The following is an 18,783-nucleotide window of genomic DNA, read 5'->3' as shown; positions in this document are numbered from 1 at the left end:
ATCTAACAGAATTTGCATTCAGCCTGAAAAAAAATACATTTACTAAAGGAGAACGCAGAAGAAAGAAGCGAAAAATATGGTCTCTTTATTAACGTTAGTTGAACATAATAGTATATAGAAACTTCCATGTTTGCTTACAATTGATTATTTAGCAGAGAAATAAATAATTCTTTTTAAAAAATGATTGACTACTGCTCCTCACTCAAAAATGCTTCAAGGCAGATACCAAACTGTTGGAGGATCTGCAACATTCTGCACTCTGCAAGCACAAATCCTTCTTACTTCTGCACACCCGCAGCCATCCCTGTTCAGCAGCACTTGCTTTCCACCGGGCACTTTTGCCTGCAGATTTAGAACTCCCGTCATTTTTACCTCAACCGACCTTGGCCCAGCTTAGACAGCATCCTCCAGATTTGACCCCGACGCAGACGTCACTAAAGGAAAGGGTCTGCTCAGTGTCACTAGGATAATAAGACAAATACCCCTAAAGCCTGTAGCTCTGATCCCTCGGCTATCTGCTTTCAGTAATCAGATTCTGGAAAGCTGTTACCGTAAGTCAAGTCGGTACTCTTAAGAGTAAGGAGGCGGTGTTGTGAGGAACGGCAGTGCAGCAGTAATAAATGCCCCCTCAAGCAATCTTTTTAAAGAGGCAAATCCTTATCAGAACTATACTGAACTCATAGGAAAGGGGGAAAAAATATCAAAAGGCACTTTGAAGTCCTTTTCTTTTGTATTTTTGACACACTGAAAGGAGATGAAGGGAAGATGTTCAGAGTCATTAAGAGCTGTGGGCATAAGGTTAGTTTATTACATAATTATCTCACAAAATTCTGCTGGGTTCTTTCACGCCTATGAATTTTCACATAATACTGAAATGATTAACTCCTACAACTGACATTGTTTCTCATTTAATTTTGGTGGATTTGCTTTTACCAGCTGATATGAAATACTAAAATGGCTTGCTTTGTTAATTACAATAGAAACCCTGAAGACAAGGACATTGCAGGAATATGAATTTGGTGTGGTCTAAACAGCAACTCTTCTGCTCGAGTTCATATAACAGGGAAGAATCTATGAGACTGGAGAGGTAGGGAAAAAAGACTGATACTACTACATCTGATTTAATAGAGTGAGAGAACAGAGTGAGGAGATTTTAAAACCAATGTTGCAGAGCACAGAGTGATGCACTGTGGAGAAGATTTATAGTTTGATCTAAGGTTAAATAGAGATGTGAACAAGCCAGATTTTGGCCTCATCAGGAAAATAAATGTTTGGTTACCTTAACTATAAGTCCCATCAACTTTACTATCAGATCAAGTCCTTATTTCTCCTGAACATGATCCTTCCTATAATCCTGAACCAGAATTTCTGATATGAAAGTACAGACTTTGATTCTTTTTTTCCCCTTCACACACAAACCAGCAGCACTTGCTAACTGATTGCAATGTAAAAAAAAACAGTGAGAGAGAGGAATTAGAGCCCTCATCATTGCAGAAATGTAACTGCCTATTTGCCACATGCATGTGCTCTTCGGATTTCCGTACTGCTTCTCACTGCTTTATGCTGGGCATAAATTAGTTCAAAAATCCATATCACCCCCATTGTGAAATGGAGAGAGGAAACAGAGCTCTGCTTTGAGTAGCTGCCACTTGCAAACAAAAGGGAAAAAAAATAACCCTACATGCACATTATTGCTGGCTGGAAGATGCCTTCAGTGGTGAAACTGTTACTCAGACACAGTTACATATCTCCACAGGCTAGTCCCTCCGTGTAACCTCTGATTCCTGCTTCCTTCTGAATCTATTGGTCTTGCTCTGCCCAGTCCTAATCACCTTTCTATCATAACCCCCACGCTCTAGACATGTTCTTTTTCTCCTGTTCTCAAAATTTTGCTTTTTTTGGTTCTCCATGAAAAAGGAAGAATTAGCAGTCCGATTTCACTGCAGAGGGCTAAAGGGCAGCATCAGATAGTGAAGATAAGCTGAGGAAGGCAGGAGTGAGAGTGCATGTGTGGCAGCTGAAGCAAGAGGGACAAAAGCAAAAGGCAGGGACAGGAGCTAAGGCATCAGAGACCATAGCTAAGGGATGTTGCTTTGGAACTGGGTCCATGCAAGGACAAGGACAGGAACTGGTGAAAAAACAGCAGCAAGGGCAAGAGGAACAGGCTGGGAGAGCAAGTGCCACATGTAAGGGTTTATAACCACAATACATTTCATCAAGAACTTTAAACTGAAGCCTGGATCCCCAAATCTTCATATTTCTGTGTTTCTAGCAGTTAGTTCTGAACCCCACAAAGGCTGAGGTGTCCTTCTTGGGTATCTATGTGGTAGTGGACCTATAAAAAACATAACAGCCCACTATTGCTCCTGTTTATTCAAGTAGCTTAAATAGGAGGATCTCTGCTCTAGATCTAAGGATACCGCTTTGCTAAGGACCTAGCTGGAAGCCACTGTGATATTCTGTATGTTAGAATATACTTGGGTTTTCAGTTTTTAGGCATAGATATGGAAATATACCGGGAAAAAAAAAGTGTCAAAATTAGGACTCGACCATTTTTATTTAAAACTTCTTCTCTGATGAAAAATGGTATCTAAGAATTGAATGATAACAATACCACCTTCTATCACAGGGTTGTCATAAAGAATAATTCATTAACATTCGTAAATAAGTCAGTTATTAGAGGGGAAAGCATCATAGAAAATGCTGTAGGAAACAGTCTTAACATATCAATTCAAGATACACTGTAATGCACGTAGATCACCACATTTGGAAAGAGGAATGTTAGTAACTGATGTACAAATGATACACAGGCATTGTGTATCCTCCTGATGAATGAGGAAAGGAAAAAACATCACATATGAATATGTAAATTAAAAATAAACCATAATGCATTTGCATAAGGAAATGGTATGGGACACCTCTCTTCTGGCACTTCCTAATTCTTTATTACATAAACTACATGTATTTTTAATGTGGGTTTTTTTAGGTAACGTCCTTAACAAAGGATAGTTTAGACGAGTAACACGCTTCTGTAATTCAGTTCTAGGAACTAATAAGCAAAGATTGAGACGTTTACACAGCTAACAAAGGCTTACTCCGCAACCAAAGGACATAACTGCAAAAGACTCCAGCTTCCATTATCACCACGTTATAAATAGGTCAGACTAAATAAAGCAGTAGATTTAGATTTTAAAGGACAGTTATGAATTTAATATGAATGAAGGCTAGACAAGGTTGCCAGCTGAGAGAAGGGTCACTGAGAACCCAAAAAGTAATTTTTTTTTTTTATTTTTCAGATGACAAAGTTGAGCAGTAAGCCAGCAAAAAGATTTTTACGGTCGTAAAGGTAAGGCAACAAGGTGCGTAAAGGACCCGAGTGTGAAGAAAATGCACTTAGAATCTAATGAGATCAGGCAAGCTGGAAAAAATAATTAAGATAAGCTGGTCTACACAAAGTAAGAATATTCACAAGCTTTTCCAAATAGGTATTAGCTGGGATAAAAAAAGGGGGTGGGCTGGAAGGAGAACAAATAAACGTATTCGCTAATAAGCACGAAGATAATACAGTGCCTACATCCTTAGTAAACCGAATCAATATTTTTGCTGTCAGACACCCTTGGCCTGGAAGGACAATGGGTTTGTTGACGCTTTTAATCTACAATAGGGATGGTTGTAAATGCCTTTAGTTTCATAAAAGCTATTAGCACTATTTTATTTTTCACAATCGACCTGGGCAGAAGCGGCATCGTGACAAACAGGAGGAAAAAATTGATCGCAATGTACAAAGCATTAAAAAGCACATCAGGTCGGCCGAAAAATCAAGCCCTAGAGTAGCATGTAAACATGAATAAAGATTGGCAAAAGCTTCCTCCCCTGAAAGCAGTTTTAAAACAACTGTCATAGAGTCTGATGACATTTAAGCCATGTAAAAGCCATGCGAGTCTGGGAAGTAAACTGAAAATAAATCACTATATCTGGTTATTTCTTGAAGAGAAAACCCGACAAACAAAGCAGGGTTGTGGCAACAGGACTGCACCTTTAAACAACCTGGATTTGCAACTGCAGCGCATTCCCAGAACTCCGATTTTATACCCTGCTTCGGTTTGGATTTTGAATGATCCAGAACTGCCATAATTTATTCAAGAGACCCCAGAGAGACAAACATGTCAAGGAAAAGGGGGAGGGAAATAAAAGGCGCAGAAACGCCCTTAGAGTTGGCACACTGAGGTTGTATCCCTGCGATACCAGAACCGTGGGGGCACTGGCAGCTTCAGGGATTCCCGTGCCACTTCCCCCGAAACCCCCCGTCCTGCAGCGCGGCCCCCTTCCCACCACCCTCTCACGAAAGCGCATGGGTATTTCTGTAACCCAGGGCCATACACCGCCCTGTGAATAAATCTGGACTGAAACCAGAGAGCTCTCTCAGATTGAGAGATTCGATTCGCAGAGCAGCAACACCGACGTTTGTTCGGTTGCAACGCCTGGAGATGAACACTTTTGATAAAAAGCTTCGCTGTGAGGGTGTGAAGGGAAACACCTCGACAGGAAGGGCAGAGCACTTTCGTGTTATCAGGTGACTGAAATAACACCACCACCACAGAAGAACTGCCTACCCTCCGCCCGTAGCATTTAATCAGTTTCCGTGCTTGCTTTCACTGCATTTCATCCCCCTCCCCAACCTCATCCCGGCATTCCTGGGCCGAGCCCAGAGGCTCAGCCCCGTCCCCGCAGCGGCCTTCCACCTCTCCCAGGCTCAGAGCAGGCGGCTGCCGCGGGGGTGTTTCTGGGGAGCACAGGGCACAGGCCCGAGCCCCAGGCTGAGCCGGGAGGCTGGCCGGCAGGCAGCCGGGCCTTGCCCGAGGGGACGCGGGCCGCCGCGCCGCACCTCGCCTCAGACAAAGACGCCGTGGTGCGGCGACGGCCGAGCCAGCCGCCGGCACGTCCCGCAGCCCCGGACACCTGCGTCCTGGCCTCCCCGCCGCCGAGGGCCCCCTCCCTCCACCTCCGCCTCCGCCCCGCCTGCAGGGCCTCTCCCCCCCGCCCCGGCCTGTAGGCGGGGCGGGCTCCGGGCGGCACCTCCCGCAGCGGGGGCGAGGCGGCTCTTTCCGCCGGTCGTCGCCGCCGCAGCATGAGCGGGCCGGGGCTGCTGGGGCCCGGTGGCGGCGCGGGGCTGCCACCGCTGCCCAAGAGCCTGAGCGGGCTGCTGAACTCCTCCTCCTCCGGCGGCGGCGGCCAGGGCGGGCGCTGGCGGGACTTGGAGCGGCTCTACGCGCAGAAGTCCCGCATCCAGGACGAGCTGAGCGGTGGCGGCCGGGGTTCGCCGCGCCCGCCCAAGCCTCCCAACCTGGACGCGGCGCTGGCTCTGCTCCGCAAGGAGATGGTGAGCGGGGCGGGCCGGGCCAGGCCCGGCCTCAGCGGGGGCGGCGGACGTGGCGAGCGGCGACGGGGGGCGCTGCCACCGCCCAGCGGCCGCCCCGGGGCCGGAAGGGCGCCCGGCGGCAGGGGGCGGCGGTGGGGCGGGCGGCTCGCGCCGGCTGCGGCTCGCGGAGCCCGCAGGGAGCGGGACGGGCGGGGGTGTGGGCCTGGGTCCGGGCTGGCGCCGCCCCGCGTAACCCTGCCCGGGTGCTGCGGGGTGCGGGTACCGTGACACGCACCGGTAACGGCACCGGGGGAGAGGCGGGAGCGCCGGCGCCACCAGCCTGCGTCTGTAATGGTGGGGCCGCTCCACCTGCGGGCTGAGAGCCGCTTAACGAGCAAATGTCAGCGTCTGAACCCGGCACCCACCTTAAAACGCTGCCCTTAAAAAAGTACCAGCACTGATTCGTTCGGTTCAAGTGCGGTGCAATTATACACGGTTTTCTTCAGGTCTTTGTTTTGCTTTTGCAGCGCGGCGTTATTAGTGAGATTCCTCCAGGCGACCTGGCGCACCTTTTGATTAAACGCTAATTTGGGTGTTGGTGCTTTGCTGGTGCCAGCTGCAGTTGTAAGGACTAATAACCACCTAAGCGTTGTGCACTTAGCATTCTGAAACATATAAGATATTATATTGCTGAAAATCTGCCCATTTTAAGGCTGCCTTCTTATGGTAAAAAGGTGTTTGAGCACAAGAAACGCCGTTGAAAGACCTTTCTGTGGATTTAGAAGGACAACGTACCGTGCTGAAATCTGAGTCTCACCAGTATTTCAACAAGTAGTTCAAATACCACTTGAGATATTCTTAAAACTGTGTACCAGCCAGTTTGCATTGAAGCACAGGAAGCGCAAGTACTTATTGGCTGCTGGGGCTTTCTTCTACGGTGCGCTAAGGGGAAACAAGGATATGATATTAGTCGTCTTAATCTTTTCCAAAAAAGCAAAGGTAACTCGTTATGAAAGTCTGACCAATTTCTCCTAATGGAAAATCAAATTAGATGCTTGTTAAAGTCATTTGACAGCTAGACTTCCCCTTTGATACTCTGTTACCCTTGATGATAATTTGATAAAACATTTCTGAAGAAAAAAATACTTTACCTCTGAACACATCGAAGACTTTCAAGCAACAGTCTCCTTGGTTCCAGGTGTACTTTTTTGTGGCCTGTGCAAATTAGAGAGACTCTCATGTGCTAATAGGCTGCCTTTCATCAAGTAGATAATAGCACTTTATATTGAACACACTTTCTTGCAGCAAAGATAGCATTTCTACTGAGTAGTGAGCTTGCTTTAAATTTTCAATAGCGAATGAGGGAGAAATGCATAGCAGCGTCTTTTCCTGCATGATCAAGCAAGGTACTATGTATGTAAGTTTTTAAAGATGAGAAAGTGATGGATTTAGATGCTTTGAGGGGGAGGAAGGTCACTTCAGAACTGTGATCCTGAGGAACAAGAGTTGATTGCATGGGACTGTGCATTGTAGGTTGTATTGTAGGTGCTATGACAAAACTCTAGAGGCAAATGCAGATTGGCTGGGATTAAAAACTTTATGCTTGTACTGTCTGGCTTGGACATTTCTTCAGGCTTTTGCTACCTCGGGGATCATACTTGAAAGTTGTGAAGGGCTAGGGGCTAGATTTTTCTCAATAGACTTACTGTTCTTATTTGATTGTTTGACACCAGTGGCAGCTACAGAAAAATAAGATATTAAACGTAACTATTTGGTGTTAAGGCTTGCCAAGTTAATTCTACTGAGCAATTTCTATCTTGGAGATTGCGCTTGGCCTAGAACTCGTCTTCACAGAAAGCGCTGAAGTGCTTTACGGAGCTGAAACAGGAGAGCTGCTGGGGAAAATGCTCCCGCTTTCCTTAGGAGACAAAGAACCCGTCCTCTGTCTCCAGGCAGAGTTTTCTGGCTCAACTCACTCTTAATGGCTCATTGAACAGTTCTTCACTGCAGTCTTTTCCTTCAAACATTGAGCTCTGATGCAAGCCTGCCCAGTGGGTCTCATGTTCACATGTCGTAGTCCAGCTTCACAGCATCCTTTGTTACCTGAGGCAAGCAGTTTCTTTAGATGGGGCAAGCCAAACTTCATCGACTGCCACCTCCAAAGGTCGTTGTTCAGACTTTATTCTTGGACAGGTAAACGGTCATTAGCTTAACAAGTCTGAAGAAATTACTTCAGCAGGGCTAGATGGAGGAGTCTGGATATGGTGCAAATACCTCCCTTTTATTTTCACTCCTGCAGTCTTCTTTGGTTGTTTTTTTCTTTTACAAATTTTTGCAGGAGATTTGCACAAGTGCTGGTTTCCTCTTACAGAATAGAGCGCAAGGAAGAGTAGCATATGTTTCCAGTGGAGTGCATGCTTAAACAACAAGGGGAGAGAAAGTTGTCGTGTTTTTCCCAGAGGAAGATGGAGATTGGTAAGAAAAGCAGCATAGATCCGAGGTGGTGGAAAGGCATGTCTGTAACCTCCTGGCAGCTGGCGCAGCGATCCACATCTTGTTCCATGTCTTGTCCTGAAGTCCCCATGTTCGGTCTGTACGGGACATCATGTCTTGTCTTCATGACCTCTCCAAGTAATTTGTGTTGGTCCTGAAAGATGCTGTATCTATTTTTCTGAGTTGGAATGGAGTTGTGATGTATGATCCTTTTTTTTTTCCCCTCCTCCCATCTTCAGAAGAAGGAGCTGGTAGGATAGTTCAGCAATGCCAAAGGAAGGTCTTTGTGCTAGCTTCTTGTGTTTTTTTTTCTGTGCTGAGTGTATATGTCCTTAGAATTTAGACATGTTGAGGTAGGAGTTCTCATTCTGGGAAAAATGTAGCCTGGCGTTCAGGCTGCAGTAAAGGCTACTAACTTTTTTTTTTTTTCCTCTGAACATGAGTTGTAGCAAAAACTTTCATTTGATGAAACTGAGGCTCGCTAGGAACAGCCTGTCAGCTTAACACTTGTTTGAAAATTTAGGTAGAAATGGCTGCTTCTTGAAAATCTTAAATTGGGTAGTGGTTTTAATTTACTCCAAGACAAAACCTAGATTTAATTTGATCTGACTTAGACAGATGGCAGTATCAAATGAACTCTCCATTTTGTTGCGAGAGAGGGAAACTGCTTTGAGTTAAATGACTCGCTTCATTCTGCTTTGCAGTGCAATGTACTGGTTTTGTATCTGACATAAAGATGCAAGCTACAAGGTAACCTTTTTTTTAACATTGCTGCAAATCTTTAATTAGCTCTGGAACTAATATTTTAGAAGTTTAGGGACCAAAATATTAGGCGCTTAATTATGAAACAAGCCTATGCCTGAATAGCATGTGAAAATATTGTGAAGATTTGCAGGCTACAATGTATGTCCTTATTTCACTTCTGCTTTAGTTTTGCTGCCTCCAAGTAGCATGCTGTATTGTGCTAGACATACCTAGCCTTGTCAGATGCCTATATATGTCAATACAGAAAAGAAAATTATAGTAGAACTTATCTGGGAAGTGGAAAACCAGCCAGAGCTCTATTTGTAGCTTTTAATCCAGGCCGTTTTAAAGAAAAAAGAGAGCCTACGATACTGTGTAAGAAAGATCTGTGAGAGACACACAGTGTTACTGGAAAAGTATGTCTCTTGCATAATGAGGAATATAGAGTTTATTAATTTATCTGTAACGCTTCGGATAGGAGTGAACTGCTTGTTTCGAAGTTAAGCAGGGCGTTGTAATATGACAAAATCTCGAACACTTTGCTCATGTTCTGCTGTATCGCATCACATTATTCCTTGTTCTTTTGTCCAGTTTATCCCGTGGGGAGGCTTGTCACCTTAGAAAATGAATTACACTTCCATATTTCATAACTGTTCAAGGTAGAAAGAAGCTTGATCCTCTTGTTTAGCAATGAAAGATATATAGCATTATACTGCAAGTTAAATCACAACTGTAATACTGTTTGTTTGTTTGAATTTTTCTCCCCTCAGGTTGGCCTTCGGCAGCTGGATATGTCATTACTGTGTCAGCTGTACTCCCTCTATGAATCGATTCAGGAATACAAAGGTGCCTGCCAAGCTGACTCTAACGCAGACTGCACGTACGCGCTGGAAAATGGTTTTTTTGATGAAGAGGAGGAATACTTCTAGAAGCAGGAAGATTCACTTCCAGGCTGACTGAGGTTCTTCTGTCCTTCTCTCCCTGTAACACACCTTGGCAAGAATGACTGGAATCTCTACGGATCCCTCTTCCTGAGGAGGAGCAGCCAGCTACCCCAAGTTGTGTTAAATTCAGTTATTTTAACAGGCTGTCAGTACAAGTTACTCATGCAAATACCACTTGAGGAAAGTGCTGTGCTCTTAACTTTTGAAGAGTCCTCAGACATGCTTGACAAGAGTTTTCAATTTAATTTGCAAGGTGGGTGTTTTCAACTTACAAACGTTGGTAGCTTATAACTGGAATTTTAATCGTAGAAGACAGCAGCGACTTCCTCAGTTGTAATAACTTCATAAGGGGGAGGGAAGCCTCCGCTGTGGTGTAAATAGCTATAGGTGATTTTTTTTTGGTCAACAGTATTGATAAATGCATTTTGAACAGGCATCTGGATGCACGCACATCCTCAGCTCTACTAAGCTAGTTCTGCTCTTACCAGCTGCATCCAGTTTTGTACTGGGTGGATTGTTTACACAGTTCAATTTTTTTTTTGTCTCCTTAAGCTAATTTTGACTTTTCCTTATTCCTAGCTTACAAGCTGTACATGTGATAGTGAATGTTATCAGCAGGTTTTTTTTCTGTTGATCTAATTCACTTTCTTGGTACTGCCACTTGGCATTAACTTTTATACTATTGTCTGGATTTCTCCCATCAACACAGCTCTTTGACCTGCTAAACTCTGTCTTGAAGTGATTTGCTTAGCTTTTACTGCACTGCATAGTAAAAGCACAGATTCAAACATAGTCTGTCTGCCACTATGTGGCTTGGAATAACATGAACTCTTGTGCAAGTGTTCTCGATCATATGAAGAATACGGAGACCTCTCATATGACACAATGGGACAAACTGCAATATTTTGTACTGGGTGAACTTTGTTTCTGTAAGGTAGACTACAGCTCTTTTTAAAAATGCAAAATAAGTATTTTGAGCACATACTTTGCATATGTTAAAACTTTTTATACTAACTTGTTCCTTGAAGTATAACTTATTTTTGTTTTCAGAACTTACTAAAGCACTTGGTTAAGTTTTTATTATTTCATAGTATGTACATGTAATGCTTAATCAGCTTGGAAAATAAGAGTTGCCAACTATCTGAGTCTTCACCCTTCTCTATTTTACGTAAAATCAGCTCCCAATGCAATTTTCATTTCTTAACTTTGATTCTAAAGATTGCTGTAAAGCACAGTGCCTGGATCTGGACACAAGCTAATAATTAAGGGCTTAAATCTCAAAGGGTTTTTGCATGGTTCATGTCTGGCATGCATACAGTTCACAGAAAGAATTGGAGATCACATTCTGGGGTAGCTCCTCTCTTTAGTTTTTAGCAAAGGCTAGGATGTTGCAGTGATAAAAGCCTTCCAGGGTGGAGTTTTTGTGTGTTCCCTCTAAAACTGGCTTATTTTAGTAGAATTTAAAGGCCACAAGAGTAAAGACTGCTGTAATTGTGTACGTGTGTAAGTTCTTAGTCTAGTCTGTGGCAATGGTTGGATTTTTTTAAATGTTAATGCTGGTCTAATTACTTCACTCACCCAAAACTAAAATGAATGATAAAGCGAACACAGATAATCCAAATGGCTACATCTATATTTAAAAAGTTGTGTGCGTATGTGTGTGTATGTATGAGTATATATACACACATATCTACATACAACTTTATGTTTTGACTTAAGAATGTATCAGCTTTGAATATAATTTGCTGTGCTTCTGGTATTTAGATGAGGCTTTTTCTAGTCTGTTGAAGTACTGCTATTTTCTTGCTCTTTCCCAAAAAATAAAAAGCATGATGTTTAGCATAACTTTTTAATGTTGTGTGTATTTTAATTTACCATTTCAGTGAATCCAAACCCTCCCCCTAAAAATCCTAGGACTAGTCATCACCCCTGTATTAAAGCAAGCAAATTTTAAATTACAGTGCAAAAGGTTCTACCGACCTATACTTGGAATGGGAATTTCCTACTTCTCTGTCTTAATTGGATTTTACTTGTTTTTTAATTCAACAGAGAAAATCCTGTCTACTAGAATTAAAGATTCTGTTTTACAAATCCTTGCACAGTGCCATTCATTAATAGTCCCACTGGTGAGAATGGACTTGAGCAAAATTCACAATACTTTCTCTTACATAAATGAAACTTACAAAGCAAAATTATTTATGTTTCTGATTTTAATGCAGCATGCTTGTGAGTTGGGGAACATGGAATGTTTGGCTGGTATTTGCTGTACCAAAAGCAGCATAAAAGTCTCAAGGCATCACTCTACAACATTACCTTCACTGGAAAAAAGGGTGGATTATTAGAACTTCCTGAGTTTTCAGCACCTTGTCCCTTTTAATAACATCTTCTTGCATGGGAGAGAAATTACAGTCTATATTCCTAAGGCAAATTCCAACACTGTGAAGGCTGGCTAGCTAGACAAAGGTTTTGAAAACAGTAAATTTGTTATTAAGTCAATAAGCAGTTGTTCCAGAGGCAGATTTCTGTGCCTGGTGTTTCAGTTGTGAGCTGTATCCTTTTACCACATTATAACAGCGTGAAGTAGGGAAATTGATTGAAAGAGAGGTGCTTGGTGGGAAAGTATAGCTTAAATACTGAGTAATTGTTAACGTGCAGCTTCAAGTCAGAGTTTGGTTGTGTGCATGACAGAACAAGCTGTGTTACTACAAAAGGTTGCTACCCTTGGTCCAAACCACATACCAACAACAATCCCTTTCCCATTCTTACTCCGTAACCCCAATCTGAATTACACATAACCTTTTAAGGGTAACTTTTATGGATATAACGAAAGAAACTCTTGAAAACTTCCCTATGCAGTGAATACTGCACAACTCCTTTGGTCCCAGACAGTGCAGCCAGCTGAAGCAGTGCTGAGTGGGCGCAGGAAAAGACAGGTCTACGAGGAAACAAGGACAGTCAGGCTCCTGCTGCTCAGAGATGGAAAACTCTGAGTACAGCGGTTCAGAAAGCAATCTACCATGGGTACTTCTTCACTGGCCTTTCTCCAAAGGGCCTACAAATGGGGTAAAGCGGTTAGACATAAGGAATTATTAGGTCTGTGCTAGCTATATTTGAAGATTCTTTTTTTTTTTTTTTTTTTAACAAAATACCACCCTGATTTTATTGCTATGACAACTGCAGAGTCATACAGTCATAATTACATTACAGTCTAGTCCTTTGTTTACAGAAAGAGTCGAGTCCGGAAGAAGTGCTCCACTCTGAAGAAAGCAAGTGTCATAAATGGGTGGCTCAATGCCCTGGCAGCTATAACAGATGAGCATTTAGGTTCAGCTTCGGCTCCTGGTGAATTCACTGTCAGCCCTATTGATTTTTAGTGGGGATGGACTTTGAAGCAGGGGTCTTTTTCCTGAAATCAAAACTGCTGCTTGGTCTCTTATTTCCAAGAGACTGGAAGAGCTGCATGGTATCTATACTAAGATACAAGAGGTATTCAAATACACACTACAAATGTTTTCAAAGGTACTACTTTGTAATGTAGTGACACGCAATAGACGATCATTTGAATAACTTTTTTACAAGGTCAGTGTTGCTTCAAAGAAAGAGTTTTCAAATAAAGGTGGGGCAAAATTACACTCTTTATAGGTAGCTTGGACTTGGATGCTTGCTAAAGTTGAGTTTTTAATACAAAATTTAGTGTAGTCACCTGAAATTGGAAGAGTAGGAGAAGGATTATGAAAAAATTATTATTTGTAATTAATTTAGTTCCTAGTAATAAGTAACCAAATAATTTTGCATGACCTTCTAAAATAAGTTGATTTTTTTAAAATTATGTTTACATTTTCTTGTAAATTATACAATTTGTAAAATTTTAAATGCAATAATGAGAGTAGCAAAGCCCCTGGCATCTTTATAACAAAAAAAATTGACCCACTTAGTACCTGTTTACAAACCTAAGCTTTTGCCTCATATTTAGTCTAGTTCCTAAGGAAAAAAAGCTTATGCAATGACTCTATCCATGCATTTTCTGTCAGTCTGTTTACTATAAATGACATCTAATAGGATAGAAGTTACTCTGTGTTTACAGACCTTTTAAAAATTAGCAGCTGGAGAAGGAGAGAGACTTAGTGCTGCTTACACAGACAGGATCACGGGTAAAACTCACCTTTTGATTTCTGTTTGGCCACCCAGCAGCCAGAAAGCAAAAGGCAGGTGGTCACCTGGCTGCTGGCAGCTCTGCAGCAGCTGGGGCATGTGCTGTGTCTTCCACAGTGCTGGGTGCCAGTGAGTGCTGTGGGAAGGAGGTGAGTCTTCAGCACAGCTTTTAGCGAGTGAGGATGAAAATTGGGGATACAGGAAGGGGCCCAGGGAAGACCCCAGGTGTTGCCTTCAGGACTAAACGGGATGTTGGAAGAGGTGAGTGTTGTGGCATGGGATGACACAGAGTTTTTGGAGGATGGAGCTTCATGCAGTTTGGAAGGAGATGCTGAGGTCCTGGGACACAAGTTGTTTTAAGATCCCGTGTTTCATTAGTTCTGCTGTTCACAGCTTGGGGGATTTTTCATGTTCTTTTTCAACTTGTTTTAGAATCTGGGTATATGCTACTTGTCATGTATTTTTAATGTTATAGTCATTTGTTGCAGGTACACAGTTATGCTTAACTGGAAAGAATGTGTTTTATTTGCCTTGCTGCCTAGCTAAAGCCATTCATTTTGCTTGAGGAATTAGGTTGCTCTGAGGGCAAGGAAAACTAATTCCCCCACTCTGTCGTTCAGCTGACAGCTGGGGAGGAATGTGAAATGGGAGGATTAATCGGGTACATGCCAAAAGGAACCCCATCCACAGGTCTTTTCTAACATGCAGCTTTGTGATCTTCAGCCACTTCAAAAGTATTTACTCCGGATTTTGTGATGCCTGCCTGTAGAGGTTATATTACCACAGTAGTTTGAGGTTCATACTGCTTTTCATATACTACATGCAATTTCTCAGAAAACACTACTCAGATGTACATTTTCCCATCCATTGTTATCTTTGGTTTATTTGAAGCTACTACATTTAACAACAACGCTGTATGACCTAAGGAAATAACCAATTTGTTTTCTTAGCAAACTAGTTAAAAACTCTGTCTTATTTGCAAAGTCATCTTATAGAATCATAGAATGGTTTGGGTTGGAAGGGACCTTAAAGATCATCTAGTTCCAACCCTCCTGCCACAGGCAGGGACACCTTTCCACTAGACCAGGTTGCTCAAAGCCCCATCCAACCTGTCCTTGAACACTGTCAGGGAGGGGCCATCCACAACTTCTCTGGGCAACCTGTTCCAGTGTCTCACCACCCTCACAGTAAAGAATTTCTTCCTAATATCTCATCTAAATCTACCCTCTATCTTGATTTTAATATTTTCTGGGTATTTCAAAGCTCGCTAACCTAAGTGCTAAAGCTTCCTGTCCTGGTTTGGCCCAAACCAGGCCAATTAGTCTTAGAGAAACCAAGGTCACTGCTAAATTCCTCACTGCTTACGAGTGAAGAGCCGAAGGGGGTTGTACCTGCAGGGAGGAGTGGATGGGGCAGGTGACCCAGGATTGACCGGCAAGGTATTCCATCCCATACATGTCATTCTCACTTTCCTGTTTATCACTAACCCACTGCCTCCTGGAGGTGGGGCCCAGGAGGGAGGGGCCCTCCTGTCTCCCACTGATTGGTACCAGCTTTGCCAAATCTCCAGTTAAAAGCCTGCAGGTGTGATGGCAGGGGAGCTACTGCATTTTGCCCTCTGCCCGTGCTGGGTGGAGCTACTGCATTTTCCCCTCTGCCCATGCTGGGGGAGCAACTCTGCCTGAGGAGGATTTCCAAGCTCTCAGTCTTGGCTTTGTATATATTTGTATATATTTGATTATTTCTATTATTATTGTTATTATACTCTTTTTCATTATTATAGTTTATTAAAACGGTTTTAACTTTCCAACCCATAAGTCTCTCTCCCTTTTCCCTTTTCCCTTTCCCTTAGCGGGGTGGAGAGGGTTAACAGAGAGCATCTGCCACCTGGTTAATAGCTGGCCCAGCTTTAAACCGTGACACTTCCTAACTGACCAATCTATGATCCTGGCAACCCTAGCTCTGCATTTAGCTTTGCAAACACCCAAGGTCTGCTGCAAGGACTAGTTTCTGCCATGGTTTGAAGAACCTGGGGGGCTGGAGATCTGTGGGGACGCGGTCTGCGCGTGGTGACAAACTCTCCCCACCTGAGGTTGTCTGGAAGAGTGGAGGTGGCCCCACAGAACCCAGATGTGCTCCAGGGCAGATGTGATGGATTAAACCGTGGGTAAGGCTTGGTGTGTGCTGGACTGGCGCCCGCAGTTTGCTGGCAGGGGGAGGGGCAACTACGCTTTATAAGGAAGCAGTAGGATTAGCAAGGTGCTAATCTCTTCAAATGACCAGCAGTGAGTTTGGCCATTTGTTTTTAAATGGCAGAGGAACTTTGAAGGGGATGAATATTCACTGCAGGAGTCTGTTTCCCTAACTTTTTTGGCTCCCTTTCATCCTTTCTATTCAGGAGAATTCATTAGATGAATGTGGAAACAACCAGCCCTGAGTAATGAAGCTCACATCTGATTTAAGAGGAATGTGCTTTTAGCAGTAGAATTTACATTTTTCAGATAAGGTTGGTATGCAATTTAAAGAGACAAACCCATTTGCTATTGAAATACACAGGCTTGGGACTACTCCAGCTTTTCACTGAACTTTTGCCTCGGTTTTAAATGCATACACGCTAACACATTGTTAAGATAATGTCTTTAAGAGAATGTAATCTTTGAGGATTCCTCAATTTAAAATGAGAGGAGAAATCCCATGCAAATCGTGGATTATTAGAATTTTTAAAATTATGACTGAAGCAGACTGTTTAGAATTGTTAGTGCATGGAGAGTTCAGTCCTGTGTCAAACCACTGCCTTAAATTCATGTTAGCAGAAGCAGTTCAATCCTCCTCGCAGTGCTAACCACTCTTTCAGAAATCACAAGCATTTCTTCCATGGGTCAGAAGCGTCCCTGTGATTATCTGGCTAGACACATGAGTAAGAGTTTTAAAGCTCGTTTTGGCTCAGGATACCAGGCTCTGTCACAAACAATGAAGTTGCCTGTCTGAGCCCTACCAGCTCTTGCTTAAACTCTTCTGACTCTTCAAACAGCAGAACCTTTAAAAGAATTTACAAAAAGTCAACATAATATGGTCATTACTTCAGTTATAAAAGCACCTGGATGACTGGGACAGTACATTTTGTTATTTTTCCTCTCAACTCGCCCCTTCACAGTGTCTTCGGTTTAACTGAGTCTGGAATTCAACAAAACCCTGTAGCACTAACTATTTGTATCGAAAGCCCTCATGGCCTACGGCTTTGTTAGGGTTGCTTAAGATATTGGAAAGTTCAAGCAGGGCATGCATAGGCAAATTAACAAGGAGCAACGCAAAGTTTTGAACAGGTAAAGTACAAGCTTAAACAGGACTATATTTCTAACTTGTTCCATTACTATTAAATAACAATATAGGCAGTTCGTACAATGGAATAAAACTTTTTTATAGGCTACATTACACAAAAGGTAAACTACTGAAATATTAAAATAGTTGTTTGGTATAGGGGAAGGCCATTTTATCAGAATTAGCTGAAAGAAAAATAATACATCAAATCAGGGTGAAAATTAGTTTCTCATTGCACTAGAATATCAAAGGCCTGTTACCATTTGGTTTTCATCCTGTCTGAACACAGCATGTCTATATTCTCTCTCAAAGTCTCGATATTACTTTTTTCTTCTGTTTAATATTGTACAAATCATACAGAATCTGGGCTTGTATCTTTGAATTACCCTTGCTCTTTCTCACTGATACTTATTCATGTTGCTCAAACTGGAGAAGCATTTCCTTAAATGCACTGCATCATACCATATAACCTGTAGAGAGAAACGGAATATATAGCACCTGTTCATTATATAATTTATACCTCTCTTTCTGTGCATTTTTAGAAGACGAAAGACATTTATGAGCAAAGCTTTAGTGTATTTTGGGGACCATCATTGCACTTGCGTAAAGGATTAAAATTTAATGATAAATGAGAGGTAGAAATTTGCAGTAATCTCTTTGGGGAAGAAGGAATTCTGTTTTATGCATTTCTTTTATCCTGTCTCATGTTGTTTTCTGTAAGATTTGCTTGAGGTCTACGTTTTCATATGTAAATAGATTTGTCTTGTCTTCAGTGCTTTATGTGGCTACACAACAGGACTTTTTTCGCCTGCACCACTTATCACTAGCCAGTCATTCAGAAAGTCCTTTCTATTTCTGTTGCAAATGGAGGACTGTTCTAGGCTTTCAATATCAGTTCTCATGGAGAATAAAGCTCTTTTCTATGCCTTCAAATGCAGGTGTGTATAGACAGAATATGTCAATCAGTATTACAGGCACCAAGCATATCTCACTATTACTGCAGATGTTAATTTGTAAGACTGCTTAAAAGTGTGCCGACTATGGAAATTTACACTATAATTTCTTCTGCAAATTAGAAGGAGTTTGCACAGATGTGTATTCTCCAGGAACACAGATCTCAATTCACCATGCCCATTCTCTCATTCCCTTCTGAATTAAATGCTTTAGTTTGTGGGCAGTGATCGTATATTTGTTTCAGCTTAACTGTGCATAACCCAATGTGTAAGTCCTTACAAGAAGCCTGTAGTAGATTTGAAGATGTACAGGCTGCCTTATTTATTTCAAAGTCCTAAATGCTTTGTAGTCCTACAGCCAAGGAATCCGACTGATGGATTTTTTCATGTTGATGGCTTAGCAAGGCTGTTGCAGGGAGTAGCAGAGAATTTGAATCGTGCAACCTGGTGAATAAAAATAAAGGACACAAACTTACTGAAAGATCAAGCCACCATCTTCACAATGGCTTCCTCAAGTAAAATCTTATGTTTTCACAAAATCATATTGCTTGAATAAATGGTCATAGTTGAAAAGCTGAAAAACAATTGGGCATCAAACTGCTACTGCACACAGTAAAGGCTGACAGGCCTCCTAATTTAGGAAAGGCGACTTAGCTTTAGTCTCTCAGAGCCAGGATCTCTGCCTGCCCGTGAGAACATCTGTCAAGAGTGCTTGTCCAGCCTCACAGCTGGAGGAAAGACCAGATGACCTCCGAGTTCACTTCTAGCCCCGTCCAATTCTGTGAAAACAAAACGGTTTCCATTGGCGGTGGCAGAGGCA

At 42.5% G+C, this 18,783-nt stretch overlaps 1 protein-coding gene across 1 annotated transcript; it reads left to right on the top strand.

Annotated features, from left to right (window-relative positions):
• The first annotated feature begins 5,081 nt into the window (after positions 1–5,081).
• On the top strand, positions 5,082–11,385 carry FAM89A (family with sequence similarity 89 member A). Its single transcript, XM_068407124.1, has 2 exons — positions 5,082–5,380; positions 9,367–11,385. Exons 1-2 carry the CDS (start codon positions 5,129–5,131, stop codon positions 9,523–9,525), a joined length of 411 nt encoding a protein of 136 aa, XP_068263225.1. The 5' UTR covers positions 5,082–5,128; the 3' UTR covers positions 9,526–11,385.
• The last annotated feature ends 7,398 nt before the right edge of the window (positions 11,386–18,783 follow it).

Source organism: Nyctibius grandis, chromosome 1 (assembly GCF_013368605.1).
Source record: "Nyctibius grandis isolate bNycGra1 chromosome 1, bNycGra1.pri, whole genome shotgun sequence".
Classification (NCBI taxonomy): domain Eukaryota; kingdom Metazoa; phylum Chordata; class Aves; order Nyctibiiformes; family Nyctibiidae; genus Nyctibius; species Nyctibius grandis.
The sequence above is the reverse complement of the archived record's forward strand: the minus strand, read 5'-3'. Positions and strand labels throughout refer to the sequence as shown.

Excerpts from the sequence above, each read along its gene's own strand:
- FAM89A (XM_068407124.1), top strand. The coding sequence starts at position 5,129 with ATGAGCGGGCCGGGGCTGCTGGGGCCCGGTGGCGGCGCGGGGCTGCCA. Across the intron at positions 5,381-9,366 it reads CTCTGCTCCGCAAGGAGATG|GTTGGCCTTCGGCAGCTGGA; the intron begins GTGAGCGGGGCG and ends TTCTCCCCTCAG.